The following is an 18,806-nucleotide window of genomic DNA, read 5'->3' on the forward strand; positions in this document are numbered from 1 at the left end:
CTGTGCATGACTTTCTCTCCCACAGAATGGCTTAGGCTTACTTTCTTTTGTGGATTATTGTCTGTGAGTCACACAGGTCTGTTCTTAATGAAGGAGGACCGGTGAGCTCTGCAACAATCTGCTTTGAAAGGGCAGCACTATCTTAAGGCAAATCCTTCTGTAAACATAAGATCCTCTGACCTTCAGTAAGCAGTAAGGCCTGTCAGACCTTATTTCAGGTCAGCCACTTACATGGGACAAAACCCGAAAACAAGTAAAAGGCTTTGCGCATCACTGAGTCAGAGTATGAGCTCTGGAACCGGCAGTCTGCACAGCACAGACCTTAGGGTCTCAGAAAAACAAAAACAAAAAAAAAAAACAAAAACAAAACCACAAATATCATTTGTGCCTTTTCAAACCAGTTATTTTTTCTCGTATTTCTTGTTCTAACTCTTCTCACCCTGCAAGTGTAGTCCCTCTTCCCACCAGCAAAGAGCTGTGCTCTTCTAACTTGCTTTCGAGTGCTTTTGAACATACACTTCATAGTAAATCAAGGTAAGCCTAAAACTTGGCCATTTTATTCTGCATAATCAGATATGATTTTAAACTAAACATCAGGTGCTAAGTTTCTTCTGTCTCATTGACATTTAGATATGAAAATGTCACAGCTATTGAGAGAAACAACATTGCTTAGCCCTTCAGTAGGATTAGTGTGTCAGAAGGGTAGTAGCAGCAGAACTCACAAGATTCAAATTTGGTTTCATTAACAGTAAAAGCCTCTCATGGTCTTGGCCTGCTGAGAATTTAGCCTAGCTCAGTCTGCTAAATACCACTCACAGCCAGAAATCAAGGATTATGTTTTCTTACAAGATTTCTTAGCTGGGCTTATACATTAAGATCTTTGCAGAGTTTTTTCTTTTTTTAAAAAAAAAAAAAAGGATATAATGTTTTGGGCTTCTTGAAACACTACGACCAATTTACTTTATATTCATGCGTTAGGTTTTCTGTGTGCATGCACCTGCAACTATGCATGCATACAGGGGGAGGATGATGGATGGATGGATGTTCACACATGTATATATAGAAGGAAAACGTGTGCACACACAGACACACAAAACCATATAGTTACCAACCTAAAGAGTTTATACTTAATTCACCTGTCTATTGAGATGACTGAATTGTTAAGTATAGACCCCATGTTTACATGGTTTTGAGAGGTACTCACCTGATCAGAAGCATAGGCCACCAGCCTGCCCATGATGTCTGCTTCTGTTAACTCGGGCTTTTCTGCCTGCACCCGTCTGATAGTTTTTGTTCTTGCAGCAAGCAGTGAAATCAGGGTAGCCTCACTTGCACTTCCCTATGGGACAAATTGAAGGAAAGTTCAAAAGGAAGACATTCCAGAAGAAGAAAAGCAACGTTTTCTTCTGTATGAATCTGCAAAGTGGTCAACAGAAACTGCATATGAGAAATTGCACAATCTCAAGTTTTTTAAGAATATGTGTGACAGCGAGTGAGGAATCTCTATTTGATCTTAATGTCCTCCTTCCTGATGCCTCTGTCTGCTCTCTTTACACTTATTCAGTTTAGGCACCAGCCTTGCAATCCATGCTAGAAAGCGGGACTCAAGACTTAAACGTATGGCAAAAGGCTCTCCAACCACGCACCAATCATTTGTTAATCACTGACAATGGCAGAGTAACTGCTGAATTCTGTTATGCTGCTGAATTCTGTTATGCTGGATTTCTGCAAACTTAACTTCCACCAGAATCTGGCTGTCAACTCTCATTTCTATCAAGCAATATACACAATTATAATGCTTATTTAATATTTACAGTTATCCTGGGCAAGTCAGCTATTGTAGCTAAAGGAGAAAAAAACATTGACAAAGCAAAAAACTTATGATTCAATACAGCTAACTGCATTTCAAAGTATTAGTTATGTATGTTTTCTTTATCCAAACCACACAGATGTAACAAACAGTCACACACTATTTCTAAATTGCATTTTGATTCACAAAACATGAGTATAAATTGTGTATTGGATACTCTGCAACAACAAAGAGAGGAATTTTGATTTGTAAACTTCACAAGGGAATACAGGATCCCACAATTTTTCTCACTGTTTTTCCTGTAGAACAGGCAGATGAAACATGCTCTAAACTGCTCCTTTAAAATACAAGTAACAGTTTGTAAACATGTTCATAAATTTCAGTGGGTTTGAGTGTCCATACATAAGATTTTGGTTTTAGGTACTTTCAAAGTTGAACAACTGTCGTGTGAATCTTCCTCTGCCAGGGCAATGAATACAGTTGCTTATATTAATATTTCAGGAATATCCCCAGTGACAAGCTAATTTTGGGGTGATCTTTCTTATCCTGTACCAAAATTCTATGCTCCCTCTGTTGAAGACCTGTGTGCCTGATCTTACAATTTCATATATAAGAATGTTCCCAATGAGTTCAGTGTTTCTCCTAAAACTGAAGTTACCTGAGCTGTTTATATAGACGAAACTGCCTTCTATACCTGGCAGCATCCCAACAGAGTTTAAGTTTCCTGATGAGAAACTTTTGTCATCATGTCTCTGTTAGCAAAACTGTTTCTTCCATGCTCAGCACAATAGCTAAGTAGCAGCAGGAAAAAATACTTGTGCTTCCCAACAATCCTGTGAGCTAGAATATAATTACTCTGGTTGCAGATGTCCAGGAGATGCAAGGAATGTTTCAGTCAAGGACATCACCTATTTTCTGATAAGCTGGTTTCTTTCCTGATTTTTTTACAAGCAATATATAATGTAGTAGTCTAAGCATGCTATCAGACAATGTTGTCTGAAATACCCTTTCCAGAAATTCAGCAGGTGAGAATAATTTTCGTTTGTGCAAACTACTGCAGCTTATTGTGATGTGTTTCAGGTAAGCTGCATGTCCTCATAATGAAGCTGGGCAACACAAAGCCTATGTGGAAGAACTCACATCAGGCAAGTCACTGAAAGCAACCTTTCTAAACCTGGGTTCTTCACAGTAAAGGTAGCTCTAGCACCCTTGCTTTTAGTATGTGGGAAAACATATTATTACTTTTATTAAAATGTATTTGGCAATGATAAGGTCTTGTAAAATCTTTATTGTCTTTCCAGGACATGTAAGGAACATACATGTAAAAGAAATGCACACAAATGTATAAAAGTAAACAGCTGTAGGAAATTCCAAAGGTTCAGGCATTAATTTGAGATTTGGAAATTTAAGCCCCCACTATTCTGGAGACTGCCTGGATGGGCAGGCAAATGACTTAGGTTCAAGAATAGCCTCAGCCTTCTAAGGAGTGCCACAAGATGCCCTGGCATCCTGGCAGCTCATCCATGCTGGTGTTTAGTCAGTGCATACAACAGTTCTTGTATCAATTTTCTTACATAGAAGGATGAAAAGGAAAGGGCCTGTTGCCCAGCTGAATTTTGCCTCCTGATATACAGCTGGAACATAGCCTAAAGGCACTTGAATCCAGCAACATTTTTGAATGTTTCACAATAGACATAGGCATTTTTCACCTTACCTCTGTTTCCATAAGTCACCTTTCTTATACTGGAGCATACAGTGTTTACAGAACATGGACAGTACATCTCTCTATTCACCTGTCATCAATCTTGTGCTAAATATTTTTGAGGAAAACAAAACTTGGTTCTTGAACTACTTGACTAACTTACAAGAAGGATAAATCTTCAGTGTTCCTTGCCAGGCCAAAGACAGGTTGAATCTCATTTTGTTTCACCCTTAAACATACTTTTTCTTTGCAGAGCAAGAACTCTTTAAAATTCAAAGCAGGTACACTTTTCAGCAGTTTATCTAGAATGAACAGCAGGATACAAGCTTCAGGAAGAAAGTTGCTTTCTCACTTATTTTTAAAAGCTGTTTTTTTTCTCCTCTTGAATGCTGTATTCTGCATTTAGTGACGGATGATGATACCTTTCCTTTTACTGCAAGCAAACAAAGGTTGCCATGGCAAGCAGGCTCAAGAGGCGGAAGAAATATCAGCAAGAGCTGATGTTCATGTCCACCAGAGCTCTGAACTGAAATTTTCTTTCATCTTTTGCCATTTTCAAGTGTCATCCTGCACACAACAAAGTGCTTCATATTGACATAGACTTCCAAATGTAATTAAGAGCCAATTTTCACAGGCTGCTGTACCCAATATGACAATAATTGCTTGGTATTTACCAAGAGAATGACTGGCACTTTCACATTCTTGTGTTGTCTTTGCCTCACGCTCTCTTATTTGTATCATTATTGTTTCAAGAGCAAGACAAGAAGATCTGCAGCACAAATGACTTCATCTTAAGCAGGAACACAGAGCCCACATTCAGTCTTGAAACTGACTGGTTTCTGATGAAAATTATGAGCAATCCAGCATTGTTAGCCTGGAAGGGCAATATTTCCTGATGATAACCATCAGGTATAATTGCTTGCTTTCACTGGTACAAAATAAATACTGCTGAGATGCGTGACAAAAGCTTGATTTCTTGAACAAATCCCCCTCTCCAGTCATCATAATAATAAAGGCCCTAAGAGAGCAAGCAGATGAGTAAAGAGCTATGCTGGAAATACAGTCGTGTAGGTGCATCTCTGCCTGGGAGAAATAAAGCACTCGGGTTAAATTCATACTTTCCTGGGAAGATGTTAGGAAGAATTAATTGGAATATGCTATAGGCATTTGCAGCCGAGATCAAAGAAAGAAGCCCCTACTTCTAGAATGTAATTCAGATGTATTTTTGAAGCCTATCTTAGGATAAAACGGATTGTGCCCTGACTGCTTTCCAATTACCAGACTCCAGAGACTATCAAAGGAGCACAGAACAACTATTTAAAATTCAGTCTTTTTCACAGTAGAGATCTATTTTAGTCAGATTAATAGCTGTGACCAGAGTCTGCATTTGCAGAAAGACCATGTGCTAGTGAACCATGGTTGTCAAACAACATAGCTTTATTATGCATGCAAGTTTGCCCATTGATGATATATTCATTATCTAACAGATACTCCATTCAGACATTGTATTAATTGTTAATTCAGGCCTTCATTAAGCAGTTAACATCAAAGTTTGGGGGATTTGGTCTATTTTGGATACTGCAGTGTAGTCTGAAAATTCTGTTATTTACTGATAGAGCCATTTAAGTTGAAATTTTAAGCAGCTCTTCATTTTACCTTAATATTCCTTTAGTAGTATTTTGGTACAATTACAAAATCAAACAACCCACAAAGTCATCCTGATTTCTTTCTTCATATCCCCTCTTACCTGAATGACTCCTCCACCTTGGCCATCCTTCTGTGATAAAAACTCTTCAGGCAAATTAATCATCTTCCCTAGCCAATCCAGCATGACAGTCTCCAGCTCTGTGCAAGCTGGACTTGCAGCCTGGGTTGAAAAACAGAACAGAGGGAATAACCTCACTAGACCATGAAGATAAATAGAATCTGCCAGAGCAAGAATAACTCTTTCTGTCTTTTAACTATAGAGGAAAAGACTATCTGACTAACTTCCCCAGCCAAATTAGGGACCTGAAGACCACTCTGTGCATGTTTTTCTAATACTTACTGAAAAGAAAGTCAAACTGGGCCTCACATAGAATTGTGACTATCAAATGTCAAAGCCAAGATTTGCATCTTGGGGTTGGGCTTTTTTTGACATCAAGTAACAACCTCTTGAGAGAAGCCCATCTTTTATGAATGTGGGGGAATTTTTAAGACAATTTGCCATTCATGCAGCTGATAAGAGAAGTGACAACACTGGGTGATAGGCACCAGTCATACTACTCAGTGAATTACCAGTAAGTTTGCACTGCTACCACTGATTCTAAATGCTGGTGATCTTTCAAGAGAGAAACTTCTATGAGGAAACAGCTTTTTATTCCTTGAGTCATACAGGCTATGTGAAAACACTTAATTAGTCAAGGAAATTTACCTGTAAAAATACTCCTGTGACTTCACTGCTATTAACCAATATTTTCATTGAAAAATGATACTGAAATGCTTAAGATCTTGGCAAGGTGAAGCACCATTACCACATAGCAGTACATACCCCAGTAAACTTACCCAAGAGAAGCCCATACATCCTATTCCACCACACAACATATCTGCAAGAAGAGCTGGGAAGGAAGAGGCTGCAGGGAAGTAGGCAAAAAAATACGGACTGTGCCAGTGAGTCACCTGTATTAAGGGAAAAATAGTTATTTTAACTAATGCAGGAAGCAGAAACAAATTGTCACAAAATCAGAAAGTATCAGAGGTAAGGACCACTCAACAGTTCTCAACTACCTCTCTGTAACACTTTTTATTGTTATATTTTTTAGAATAGCTTTTCTTGGTATTTTTCTCTGTTTTGTATCTATCTTTTATTCAAATTAGAATAAATTATTTCTTGCCCCTGCCTTCCAGCAGTTCCAAAATCAGAGTTCTCCATTTGTCTGCCTAGAAGACAAGACTTGCATGGGCAGTAGCACCATGAGTTTCTGTGCAGGGCACTGTTCTTGAGCTTCTGCTTTCAGGGACTCGGGGATATTTTAATCTTTCATCTCTGACATGCAATTGACCTATCAAGTGTATCTTCAGGGCAGCAGAGATCCACAGAACACTCTTGCCCATGCTCTGGAGTTATTTTCTAAAATTCAGGCTCTGAATCTGGCCAAACAGCCCTCCACCACAAAATGAAACAATCTCTTCCAGTATCCAATACTTTCGGTAACTATTATCTCCCTGTAACATTTCCTTCCTGTTTTGTTCTGCATTCCCACCTCTGATGAATTTTACCTAACATACTCCCCTCTCTCCCAGTCTGCAATAAGGTTTTTAGTTCTAGAGCTAACTCAGGCATCACTGTACCATGCTGTTCTACATGCTGCAAATAACCATGTATTTCCTCTCCTAGCCTTCTTCATGCCAACAACCAGCTGTCCTGTAAGGGAAGAGCTAAGGGGAAACTGTCTTAACTCTTGTATACACAATGAATCAGATATCACTTTCTCTGGTGTCATATACCATATAGAACATTTCAGATGCCCCTATCTCTTTCATATGAAAACAGTCCCAACCCACTACAATTTTCCACTGTCTAAACTAGTCCTGTACATGGTAGGTTCAAGATTTCTGTTTTACTGGTGTCCTGGTTTCAGCTGGGATACAGTTAATTTCCTTCCTAGTAGCTGGTGCAGTGCTGTGTTTTGGATTTAGCCTGAGAACAATGCTGATAACACATTGATGTTTTAGTTGTTGCTAAGTAATGCTTACTCTGATAAGAACTTTTCAGTCTGTCATGCTCTGCCAGTGAGGAGGGGCACAAGAAGCTGGGAGGAAGCAGAGACAGGACACCTGACCCAAACTAGCTAAAGGGATATTCCATACCACAGCACATCTTGCCCAGTATACAAACTGGGGGGAGTTACTTGGGAGGGGCAGATTGCTGCATTGGTGGTGATCAACTGTATTGTGCATCACTTGTTTTTCTTGTAGTTTTATTTGTTCTCTCTTTTTGTTATCTTTCTTTTCATTACAATTATTATGACTGTTATTATTACTATTACTACTATATTTGACTTCATTTCAATTATTAAACTGTTCCTATCTCAACCCACAGGTTTTACCTTTTTTCCAGTTCTCATCCCCATGCCATGGAGGAGGGAGGGGTGGCAAGTGAGCAAACTGAGTTGTCAGCTGCGGTTATATCACAACTTGTCACTAGATACAAACCTGCTCAAATCAGGTATCCAAAGACCAGCCACTGTGAACATTTTTAGCTGTAGGTCTTAACTGGTCAGGATCTCTTTCTTTGCTGTAACAAAGCTTTAGAGCACCTGTGGCAAACACCTACCTTCACAAATCAGAAAAAAAAATGTGATGGGACTTGGCTCTTCACAGAAAAACAACCAACAGATCTAAAAATACCTGATAAACAGTGGTCCCTCATAGGACCCACATGCACAGACTTTCACTGACGTTCTACAATGAGCAAGGGCTGTCACTGTTCATGTCCCCAGCTCTAATCCTCTGTGATCTGTAAGACTTGTGACATTCATCTTGGGTTAATCAAGTTAAACTGCCTACTTGCTGGGAGCATTTGTTTGATGAAACACAGCAGATTTCAGTTGCACCACTCACACAAAGCAAAAAAGCCAAAAGCCCTAGGGCAAGTGCAGCTGCAGTTCTTCCTCCTTTCTCCCCTTCCCCCTTCTCTTGAAGCAACTGTATAATTTATTTCTTTTGCCATGTTGGAACAGACACACTTGGTCAAATATTGCAAAGAGTGTGATATAATTGATGCTTGTTTTTTCAGCCCTCTGCTGATAAACAGTGGTACACAAGTGTCTTGATTTTGGTAATCACCACTGTAATGCTTCTCAGAGACATTTCATTGCTCAGATTTTGTCCAAGGATGTCTTCCTTTCTATGGCTTGCTTAGTCTCAGCAAGTCTTCCTTTATCACACACTAAGGATAGGTACTTCAGCTGAGAGTTCATAGATTAATGGATCCAATGTGAGGAAAATTAGCATCTTCATAACTGCTACTTGCAGTTACAACTAAACTTTATAATTCTTGGCTCTAAAAATGGACATATATCTCAAAAGAACAAAGGAAATCTGAGAGAGAAAGGTGACTCCCATTGATATTTTTATATGCAGACCCTTTCCACCTTGGCTTCCTGATGTGGAGATCAGAGTTCAGGAGTTGTTCCCTCAGTCCCTGTGTGCATATTATGGTCATTATCATTTAGCGGACTGCCCTTTGAAGGCCTACTTCCGATTTCACAAGAAGTTTCCATAGAAAAGCTTTTCCACACATGAATACTTGTTCTCCTACAGGGTAGAGACAGCAGTGGGTACTGCATTATTACTTTACACAATTAACTGATTCTTCCTCCTCTGAAGGAACACCATTTTCACATTTTCAATCATCCAATGTGGTAAATATCTGAACACAAGTAACACAGTAAAGATATCAGCATGAAGGAAACAAGAATCACTTATGGGCCACTGATAGCATATGGTAAAACAAGGTTCTATGACCTCTGCCTCATTACTTATTCTGTTTGAAAAAGCCCAGTTCCTCATTTATAAAATGGAAATAAGATATTCCCCAGTGAAATGCTAGAAAATCACTATAGCTGAAGAACACTAGATGTACTTAAAAAATGTTAGTCTTGTCAGGAAAAAATGGGAAGAAGATTAAGGAAAAATATAATGGGGGTAGATTGTCCCTATAGCCAATTTCTAAAATCCCTAAAACAAATTACAAATGATTTTAAAGGATACTAAACCAAATGTATACTCTCTGCCTCTATGTGTTTGTACAGCACCATCATTTTCACACTTCAGTTTCTGTGAACACAGCCAACAGAAGCAACAGCTTGTGCAGCACGACGCATAGAAGAGGTCCAGGAACACTATTAAGACCAGTGTAAGTGGGCCCCACAGTGGTTGTGACACCCCATAAGGTACAGTCCCCAGCAGCAACTGGACAACTACCCCGGCACATCATAGGTGTCAACTCAGACTAAATTCCCAATGGAGTATGCAGCTCTACAGACCTGGGATTGCAGAGATGATGAGGCCTCTTGACTAGGTTGGGGCAGTGCAAGATGGTCTTTTAGCCTGCAGGAGGTACGCACTAGTGGAGGGTCTGTGTTTTACACAATGGAAGGAGATCTTGTGCTGCTGACTGTGCAGTACCAGAGATGATAAAAAAGAGATCTTCCCAAGACACTGCACTAAGTATCTCAGATACAAAAGCCTGAACCCCAAAACACAGCAAAGGAGGAGCAGTCAGAGTCTCTGCTTATTGCATTGGGGAATGGAGTCCCACATTGGTGGAGAGTAGAAGCTTGCAACTACTGGCACTAGAAGGAAGGAAGGCTTCTGCTCCACCTGCAGGTCTGCAACTACAGAAGAGGTTCAGTGCCCTAGCTGCAGATGGACTAGGGGCACAGCTGTGTGTAGTGAAGCACCCAAGCAACCTGAGTGTTGACCCTAGTGTCGATAACAGGAATTTAGCTTTTAAGACCCAACAGAGAGATTGTGAAGAGCTGATCCTTGGAGATATTTAACACCCAATTGGACGTCATCCTGAGCAACCTGCTCTAACTCTACTTTAACCAGTGGGGATGGACTAAATGATCTCCAGAAGTGCCATATAACCTCTACTACACTATGACTTTATGATTCTATGCTCATGTGAGTCTTCAATATTTAGTATAAACAACATAGGCAGAACCAGAGTTACTATAAGAACTGGGATTTATGTACTTGTGTTCTTTGTGTCAAAATCACTAACGTTTCACAGTAGAGGAAAGTTTTGGATAGAACATTTCTTCTTCAGCATGTATCACCTTGTAGAAGTAAATTTACTTGCAGGGCATGTAAATATCAAGAAAAAAATCAATTTAATTAAGAGGAAATATGGCATATTGATGGCATAATTGGAATTCGATGTCTCACTTTCTATTCTCATATGACTCATCTATTTTAATTTGATATTATTTTCTTGAATGTTCTTACTTGTTTAAAGCAAAGTGTTTTCTGTTCTACACCACAGACAAAATAATTGTTTAGTATTTTTATCCAATGAAAAAGAAAAGGTAATCACATCTATGAGCAGCAATGAAAGTATTTGCATGTGTTGGACATAGTTCACCTGTCTAATTAATTCTGTTGAATTTAAGACTTCACCCACAAATCTTTGAGAAGAGTGGAGAAATTTTCATTAACTTCAGTGGAGCTTTTGCCTGTGAAAGGACAGCAGCGTTGGCTCCAAGGGAAACAAGGTAAAGCCATATTGAATATCAAATATTTACATTGGTCAATGAAAAGGAATTGGTATTATAGTACACTGACTAAGCACATTTGCAGAGCAGTGGTTCTAGTCACATCACCTAGCTACATCCAGAGAAGGAACCCAAAATTGTTATTGCAGAGATCCAAAGAGAGATTCCTCTTTAACATTTACTAATAATCCTGCCCTCTTCAAGTTATTTAGAGGCCTTAAGAGACAAACATATATTTAAAATAAAAAAGGTATACCAAGAGTGGAAAACCAAGAAAGATTCAAAACTGGACAAATGCTAGATACTTTGTTCTGCATTGTCTGTTCAACACTGTCCAAGGACTAATATTTAGGTAGTGGCCATCTGCCTTAAAAGCTACTAGAAGTTGACATTTAGGAGAGTAAGTCAACAGAACAAGTATAAAGAAGAATCCTTTCTAATCAGCCCTATAATGAAAGGAAGTCTCCTAAGAGAATTTTAACATTTAAAGATCAGCTTGAAGGAACACTTTAGGCACAGCAAACTAATAAAAAAAAAAAAGCACATTTTATAAAATATTTACTCTACTTTGCAAGTAGCAAAAATATCACATGAAATTGAAAGTTATGAAGCTTTGCCTTAACCAGTTCAAGGAGAGGAAAGGGGATTATTTCCAAAAGCAATCGTCGCATGAAGCAAAAGAATTATTTGATTATTTTTAGCAAGAACAGAAAACATTTGTTGTGTAAAGTGTTAGGTCATATTTAACTAGGGATACAAAGCAGAATCTTGCCTTCTAAAAGCTAATCAGTGTAGATACTTATGTTTGTAAAGTCTAGCTGCACAGCCTTCAATCCACACTTTCCCTAAAGCCTTTGAAAACCTACATGCAGTATTGAATGTTACACTAGGGATCCATTGTTCTTACCCCTGGCATGATGATCTTCTCAATGTCTTTAAAGACATCCTCAAAGCTCTCAGGATCCTGGGGTGCACAGTCTGCAATGAGGGGCCTTAGATATCCTGGTTCCACATCTGGGAAGACTTGTCTTTTATCTATTGTCTCCAGGTAATCTGCAATATATTCCACCATCTCCTTCCCTCTCTTGCGGAACTCTGCAGCATCCATGGATATCAGAGTTTAGGACCAGAAAAAAAACTAAAAAATAAAAGAAAAAGGAAAAGTCATTTTTTGAAAGAAAATTTTACCAGCTTTAAACCCGTTATTCAGATTTATAGCATGACTCATATGGCCTTTCTGAATTGACCATATGCTCTCATTTCTGCATATTAGGCCAATACCCATACAGTATTGCATTCTGCTTCACACCAGTATCAGCTGAATTTTGTACAGAAGTAAATCACGCTGTTAAATCTTTGATTCCTAAGTCACAATGTAGATTTCCTTAACACAGATAGATAGGCTGCATCTTTAGCACAGAAAAGCAGTAAAGGCACGTCAGTGAAGATTCAGGAATCACAGACTTAATTCCTGCTGTTGTCAGTTGACACAAGGATGTGGCACTGTTATGTGGCACATTAAGAAAAGGTCTAAGAAAATAGCATGCTGTGTGTCTCTAACATCATCTATAATAATGAGCTATAATAATCACAGTTATCACAGTGATCCATTTTGCTGCCCTGTCATTTTATCTACTTCTTACCTCCTGTCTTGCCCCAGGACTTAGCTTCCACACTTTTTCACTGTAAATGCACATGCTGTGTCATTTACAAAATCTTACTTCATACCAAGGTTTCAATTAGAATACACTCAGATGTGATCTGTGCTGTATTTTGCAAGATGTGAGAAAGCTCTTTGGGGCTGTCCCTGTTTTCAAGATGTTGTGCAGGAGCTCTAAGGGTGCTTTAAGCTAGGCAGAGACTGCGTGAGCACACCCAAGGTGATACATGGCTCAGCTAAGACAAGCTGGAGTTTGCCTGCAAAGTGCTGTGTAAACATAATTCGTGTTGCTATAGTGCCTGCTCCTGCTATCCTGGGCTGCCCAACATTTTTAACTGTATGTGGCTGTGCATTTTGAGTGTTCAGTAAATACAAGATTGAGACAACAGTGCCTGAAAAAAGTCCAAGAGTCTTTATACACTCTGAGTGATACTGTTCCTTGTGATCTAATAAGAAAATTGGGAAGTGAAGCAAGGATACTCGCTGCTACTGTAAACAATTACTACACGTAGTTCACATACCTTCAAATCTTCAATTTTTTAATAAAATAATTATATTAAGCACAATGTGAATATTAGGTAATTAAGAGACAATTTGTTAGATATCAGCTATTTGGTGAAGAATGGTGTTGATTGAAGAATAGGGTGGATTGAAGAATGGGGGGGATTGGAGAATAGGGTTGCAAACAAGTAACCTCAAGAACATTAGGCTTTGTTAGCAACTATAGAGAAAAGGAAATTACTAAGATAAGCTTTGCCAGAACCGCCTGGTGGTTACTGATATGACTGATATGACAGTGATCCTAAAATAAAGTGAGGAAGAAATAACCACCAGGGCTACAAAAGCCCACTGCCGCATATTGGTGTGCTTATAAGAGGCATTCTCTAAAAGTGTGACGTAATGTTTGTAATCTAATGAACATGTATGTTTAAGAACAATATAATCACAGCCTGGCTGATGCTTGGGAGAGACACGCTTGGAGGAGCGATTCCCCATGTCTCCCCGCAATAAAGAATACCTGCTTGTCAACTCAACAATCTCCAGGTGAGTTCCTAGAGATTTCTCTGAATCATTGGATATATATACTGGTTCTATATATTTGGATCTATAACTGAGGTCATCATTTTGAGAAAAGAGAGATCCTTCTGGGGTCCTTATTATATTTCAATTAGTACTGTCACATTACAAAAGAAAGATCATTGATAAACACCATCCTAGAGACATGTCTGCTGCTGCATATAGAGGACCTGGAATTTGTGTGGAGCAGCTGCTGCTGCTATTTAAAAGGCAGGGTGCTGCTGTAGGTCATGAACCACTTGGAAAAGCAAGGATCTGAACAGTAGGAACTTCTAGCTTCCACCCCCAACTCCCCACGCCACGCGCTCCCCCCACCCCATCCTCACACCCCTCCGAGAATAGGCCTTATTGTTGCTGTTTTGTTATATTACTCTCTTTAACCATCATGTAGGTGTTAAATGGCTCTCCCTGTGCATTTCAGAAAGGGGAATTAGGACCTTTCTCAGATCTTGCTACTAGGTTGCTGAAAGCACATTATCAGTAGTCATTAAGGTCCTCAGAGGATTCTGGTGGCCAGTTTTGTTGTGTCATTTCCCCTTTAAAAGTCTGTGTTTAAGCAAGCAGTTTTGTTTCTACTCCTTTACAATTAGGGTTATAGTCAGGATTATTCTATTTCTTCACTACCCCACAAATCTTATGTGCATTTTCATTTAATACATTTTTGATGGCAGTTCAAAATTGCAATAAACTTTCTAAATAAGTCAACATGAACTGCAGTGATCAATATGCATCTCTGTGGCAGCAAGCTAATCACACCCCAAGGCTCCATTCTTTGCTTTAGATATTTTGCCAGAATAAATCTAAATATCATACTGTTTCACTTCTTTTTCAAAATATCTCTAACTTAACTTATGCTATCATTATTTCTTTTAAGCTACTTCATTCATAAATTCATTGCTATGGCATGGTCTGAAGAACTTGCATGTGGTAATCTGTTATTTTTCCCTCTGGTTTCATAGATGAAAGCTGTGAAAATAAGCATTTAACACATGGCTGCCAAATTAATGGGAGTTGCCAGAGTCTGAACTGACTCAGAACTCCCACTAATTTGGTGTTTCTAGCACTACTGTTGCTCACGACAGAGTTACAGTTGTTCCTACAGATGTTTACACATGGATCAGTTCAGCTGAATAAGTCATTCAGTGTCTGTGGGTTCAATGAACTCTCAGTATGATCTCAAGAATATCACTATACTACTAGAATATCACTATACTACTTTCTAGCTTTGCTTTGTATCAATCAAATATAGTGACGAATGGTGTTGATCGAAGAATCGGGTGGATTGAAGAATCGGGTGGATTGAAGAAAGGGGGGGGATTGGAGAATAGGGTTGCAAATAAGTAACCTCAAGAACGTTAGGCTTTGTTAGCAACTATAGAGAAAAGGAAATTACTAAGATAAGCTTTGCCAGAACCTCCTGATGGTTACTGATATGACTGAACAAAGTGATGAAGAAATAACCACCAGGGATCTGAAAGCCCACTACCACATTTTTGTGTGCATACAGGAGGCATTCTCTAAAAGTATGATGTAATGTGTGTAATCTAATGAATATGTATGTTTAAGGACAATATAATCCCAGCCTGATTGATGCTTCGGAGAGACATGCTTGGAGGAGAGATCCCCTGTGTCTCACAGCACCACAATAAAGAATGCCTGCTTGTCAACTTAAAAGTTTGTTGGCAAGTTCCTGGAGATTTCTTCGAATCAGTTTGGCACCCCAGATGGGACACTCTGTGCTTAGCTGCAGGACCCACTGAGGACAGGGCTCCCTAGGGCCCCTGGGACAAATTTCCCCAGAGAGACCCTTCAACTCACTCAGATCACTGCAGGAGCAGACAAGGACCATCACCATCACTGTAAAGGTATTCTTTTGATTATTTTATTTTATGGCATTCCGTAAGGCATAGGAGACGTCCTACGCAGAAACGCCATTTAGCGTTTCATAAGGTGTAGGAGACGTCCAAAGCAGGAATGTGGTTAATATTCCGTAAGGCGTACGCAGGAATAAGAAAGCCTTCTGTAAATCAAGATAGGAAAATCTCATAGGTAAAGGTGTATACCCAGCTGCTAGCATCCATTTGGTATACAGGTATACATTCCGAACTGGCATAGGAGACGTCATTTGTGGGAGTTTTTCTGGTATCTGACCCAATTTCTGAAAACCAGTATTTGATGCTGTGCTTGAGTAATTAATGAGTGGCAAATTGTTTTTATTTTTATCATGCTGCTAATTAGTATTGATATACTTGATGTATGTTTTTGCTTTTGTTTTATTGTGGTGCTAATTAGCATTTGTGTACTTGGTGTATGTTTTTGTTTTCAAAATTGTGAGCAAGTGAGTGGAATTTTTGGGATCCCGTATGAGTGTGTGTGTGAATAGCATGTATAAGAAAATAATGGGAAATAGACAGAGTGGAGAAATAATAGAAAAGAGTCCTTTGGGATGTATTCTGGCTCCTGGAGGAGGATCCCCCAGTGGCTCAGTAAATAAAGACTTTAATTAAATATTGTAACCAATGGTGGCCATTATATACCTTAGAGAATCAGGAAAAATGGCCCAAAAATGGGACTTTGAATTATAATGCGTTGTTGCAATTAATTTTATTTTTAAGGTGTCAAGGAAAATGGGATGAAATAATGTATGCAGATATGCTTTTCACATTGAGAAGTCACCCAGAGTGGCAGAAAGAATGTGGAGTAAATAGAGTGCCACTTGATCCTCTGATTCTAGCCTTAGAAAAGGACAGAAAAAGACTGAAACCCAAATTAGAAAGATGTTGTTCAGGATGTGACCTAGGTGAAATGTGTTTGAAATTGAGAAAAAGGGAGGAAGATAGGATAGAAGATTATGTCTCCCCAAGATCTGCGACATAAAACCTGCAAGGTCCAGTAAATCCGGTACCCCTGCTGCAATTCCTCCTCATTCTGATGAGGAGGAAGGAATGAACAGTAATGATAATAGCAGAAAAGAATTTAAAGGTACCGCAATTGCTGCTCATGCCCATAGTAAAACAGGACCTGTGACACACACACCTTTAAGGGAAGCAATGGGACCAGAGGGACGAACCAGAATAAGAGTAAATTTTTCAATGGGAGACTTAGATGCTTGGAAACAGATTGTGAAAAATTATCAAAATGATCCAATAGGAATAGCAAAATAATTTGAATTGATTGTCAAAAGTCAGGATCCTGATTGGAGTGATATAGACTTAATATTAGATGCATTAACTGAAACCGAAAAGCAACTGGTGATAAAAACAGCTTGTGCTCAGGTTAATGCCCAAATAATCACTGATGCATTGGCAGGAAGAATGGAAGAACATGTTCCTTTGACTACACCAGACTGGGACTATGAAGATCTAGCAGATTATGCTGCTTTAAAGAGATATCAGAATCTGATTAAATTTGGGCTAGAAAATGCGATATCAACAGCTATAAATTCATTGGTTCTATTTGAAATGAAACAAGGACCAAAAGAAACACCGAGCAAATTCCTAGACAAATTAAGAGAAGCAATGTGAAAATATACTACCTTGGACCCTTCTTCTACTGAAGGGAAATTACAAATTGCTAACTTATTTCTAAGACAGACAATAGAAGATATTAGAAGAAAACTTCAGAAGTTATCAGGACCTGACAGTCGAAATACAGAAAAATTAGTAGATGAGGCATGGAAAGTTTATAGAAATCAGGAACAGATAAAAGAGAAATAGCTAGGAAGAACAATAAAAACTGCTACAGTAGCTGCTTTAGGGCACACAGGGACCTGTGGGGGAAGCAGAGGACAGGGCAGAGGAAGAGGAACAGCAGTTAGAGGCGGAGAGAAATGTTCAGTAAAAGGGAAAGAGCAAATTTTTCTCCCAATATAGAACCTAATCAGTGTCTAAAATGCAAGGATTTGGACCCTGGAAGAGAGACTGTCCTCAACGGAAACAACAGGAAACACCAGTGGCTGAACTAGAATTAGATTGACAGGGACCTGGGGTATCTACCCTAGCGGACCCAGTAGTTAAATTAAAGCTAGGGGAAGGAAAAAAGAAGATAGAATTCCTAATAGATACAAGGGCGACTTATTCGGTACTAAATCAAAATTTATATCCGGTTGGAAAAGAATTCGTTACAGTTGTGGGAGCTAATGGCCGCCAGGAAAAAGCATTTTTTCTGAGACCATTAAAATATAAATTGGGAAAACAGATTGGTATGCATAAATTCTTATATATGCCAAATTCACTGAAATCCTTATTGGGACAAGACTTATTAGAACATTTGGAGGCAATAATAACATTTAAAGAAGGAGAGATGGAATTGAAGGTAAAAGATGATCAGTTGATTAAAAGTCTGAGTTTATCTTTAATCCAACAGAAAATTAATGAGAACCTTCCTGAAACAGAAGAAGTCTTTAACCATGTATATCCAGGAGTATGGGCATCTGAAATTCCAGGTAAGGCAAAAAATGCTTTGCCTATTAAAGTAGAAACAAAAAGGAGGGCCCGTCCAGTTAGAATATGGAGGATTAGTTAAAATTCGAGGATTGGAAGGGAATCAAAGAAATCATTGATAAATGTTTAAAATATGGCTTATTAATTGAATGTGAGTAAGAATGTAACACTCCTATCCTGCCAGTAAAGAAATCTGATGGGAAAAGTTGCAGATTAGTTCAAGATCTCAGAGCAATCATCAAAATTGTGGAGGATATTCATCCAGTAGTAGCTAATCCATCTACCTTATTGACTAAATTGAATATCAAAAGTGGTTTACCATTCTGGACTTAAAGGATGCATTTTTCTGTCTGCCCCTGGACAAAGAAAGTCAAAATTTCTTTGCTTTCGAATGGGAAAACCCTGAAACAGGAAGAAGGACACAGCTCACTTGGACGGTGTTACCTCAGGGCTTTAAAAACAGTCCAACCATTTTTGGAAATCAGTTGGCGTGAGAATTAGAATCCTGGGAAGCACCCACACAGGCAAGTACTTTACTACAATATGTTGATGACCTGTTAATTGCCACCGAAACTGAAAAAGAATGTGTTCAATGGACTGTAGAATTGTTAAACTTACTAGGGCTAAATGGATACCGGGTATCTAAATTGAAGGCTCAACTAATTTGAACTCGAGTTATTTAGGGTAAGAAATAACAGGAGGACAGCAAGAACTTGAAGCAGCTTGGAAGGAAGCAATCTGCCAAAAACCACAACCAGCCACAGTTAAAGATCTTAGGACATTTCCAGGAATGACAGGATGGTGTCAACTCTGGACCCATGTTTATGGTGTTCTGGTAATACCCTTATATGAG

General features: G+C 38.9%; 1 protein-coding gene across 2 annotated transcripts in view; it reads right to left on the minus strand.

The window, feature by feature from the left end:
* The window catches only part of DDC (dopa decarboxylase), a 49,211-nt gene extending 37,308 nt beyond the window's left edge, over window positions 1–11,903 (minus strand). For both annotated transcript variants that reach the window (XR_008974838.1, XM_057428875.1), the window contains exons 1-4: window positions 11,682–11,903; window positions 6,057–6,170; window positions 5,260–5,379; window positions 1,205–1,339 (exon numbers count right to left, since the gene is read on the minus strand). Coding sequence is in view for 1 of the 2 variants with exons in the window: in XM_057428875.1 (XP_057284858.1) it covers window positions 1,205–1,339; window positions 5,260–5,379; window positions 6,057–6,170; window positions 11,682–11,882 (570 nt within the window). In the remaining variant the exon portion in view is untranslated. The remainder of the gene's footprint in view (window positions 1–1,204; window positions 1,340–5,259; window positions 5,380–6,056; window positions 6,171–11,681) is intronic.
* Between the last annotated feature and the right edge of the window lie 6,903 nt (window positions 11,904–18,806).

Source organism: Pezoporus wallicus, unplaced genomic scaffold (genome assembly GCF_028554395.1).
Source record: "Pezoporus wallicus isolate ANWC-B61680 ecotype Strahan unplaced genomic scaffold, APGP_CSIRO_Pwel_v1 contig_6658, whole genome shotgun sequence".
Lineage (NCBI taxonomy): Eukaryota > Metazoa > Chordata > Aves > Psittaciformes > Psittacidae > Pezoporus > Pezoporus wallicus.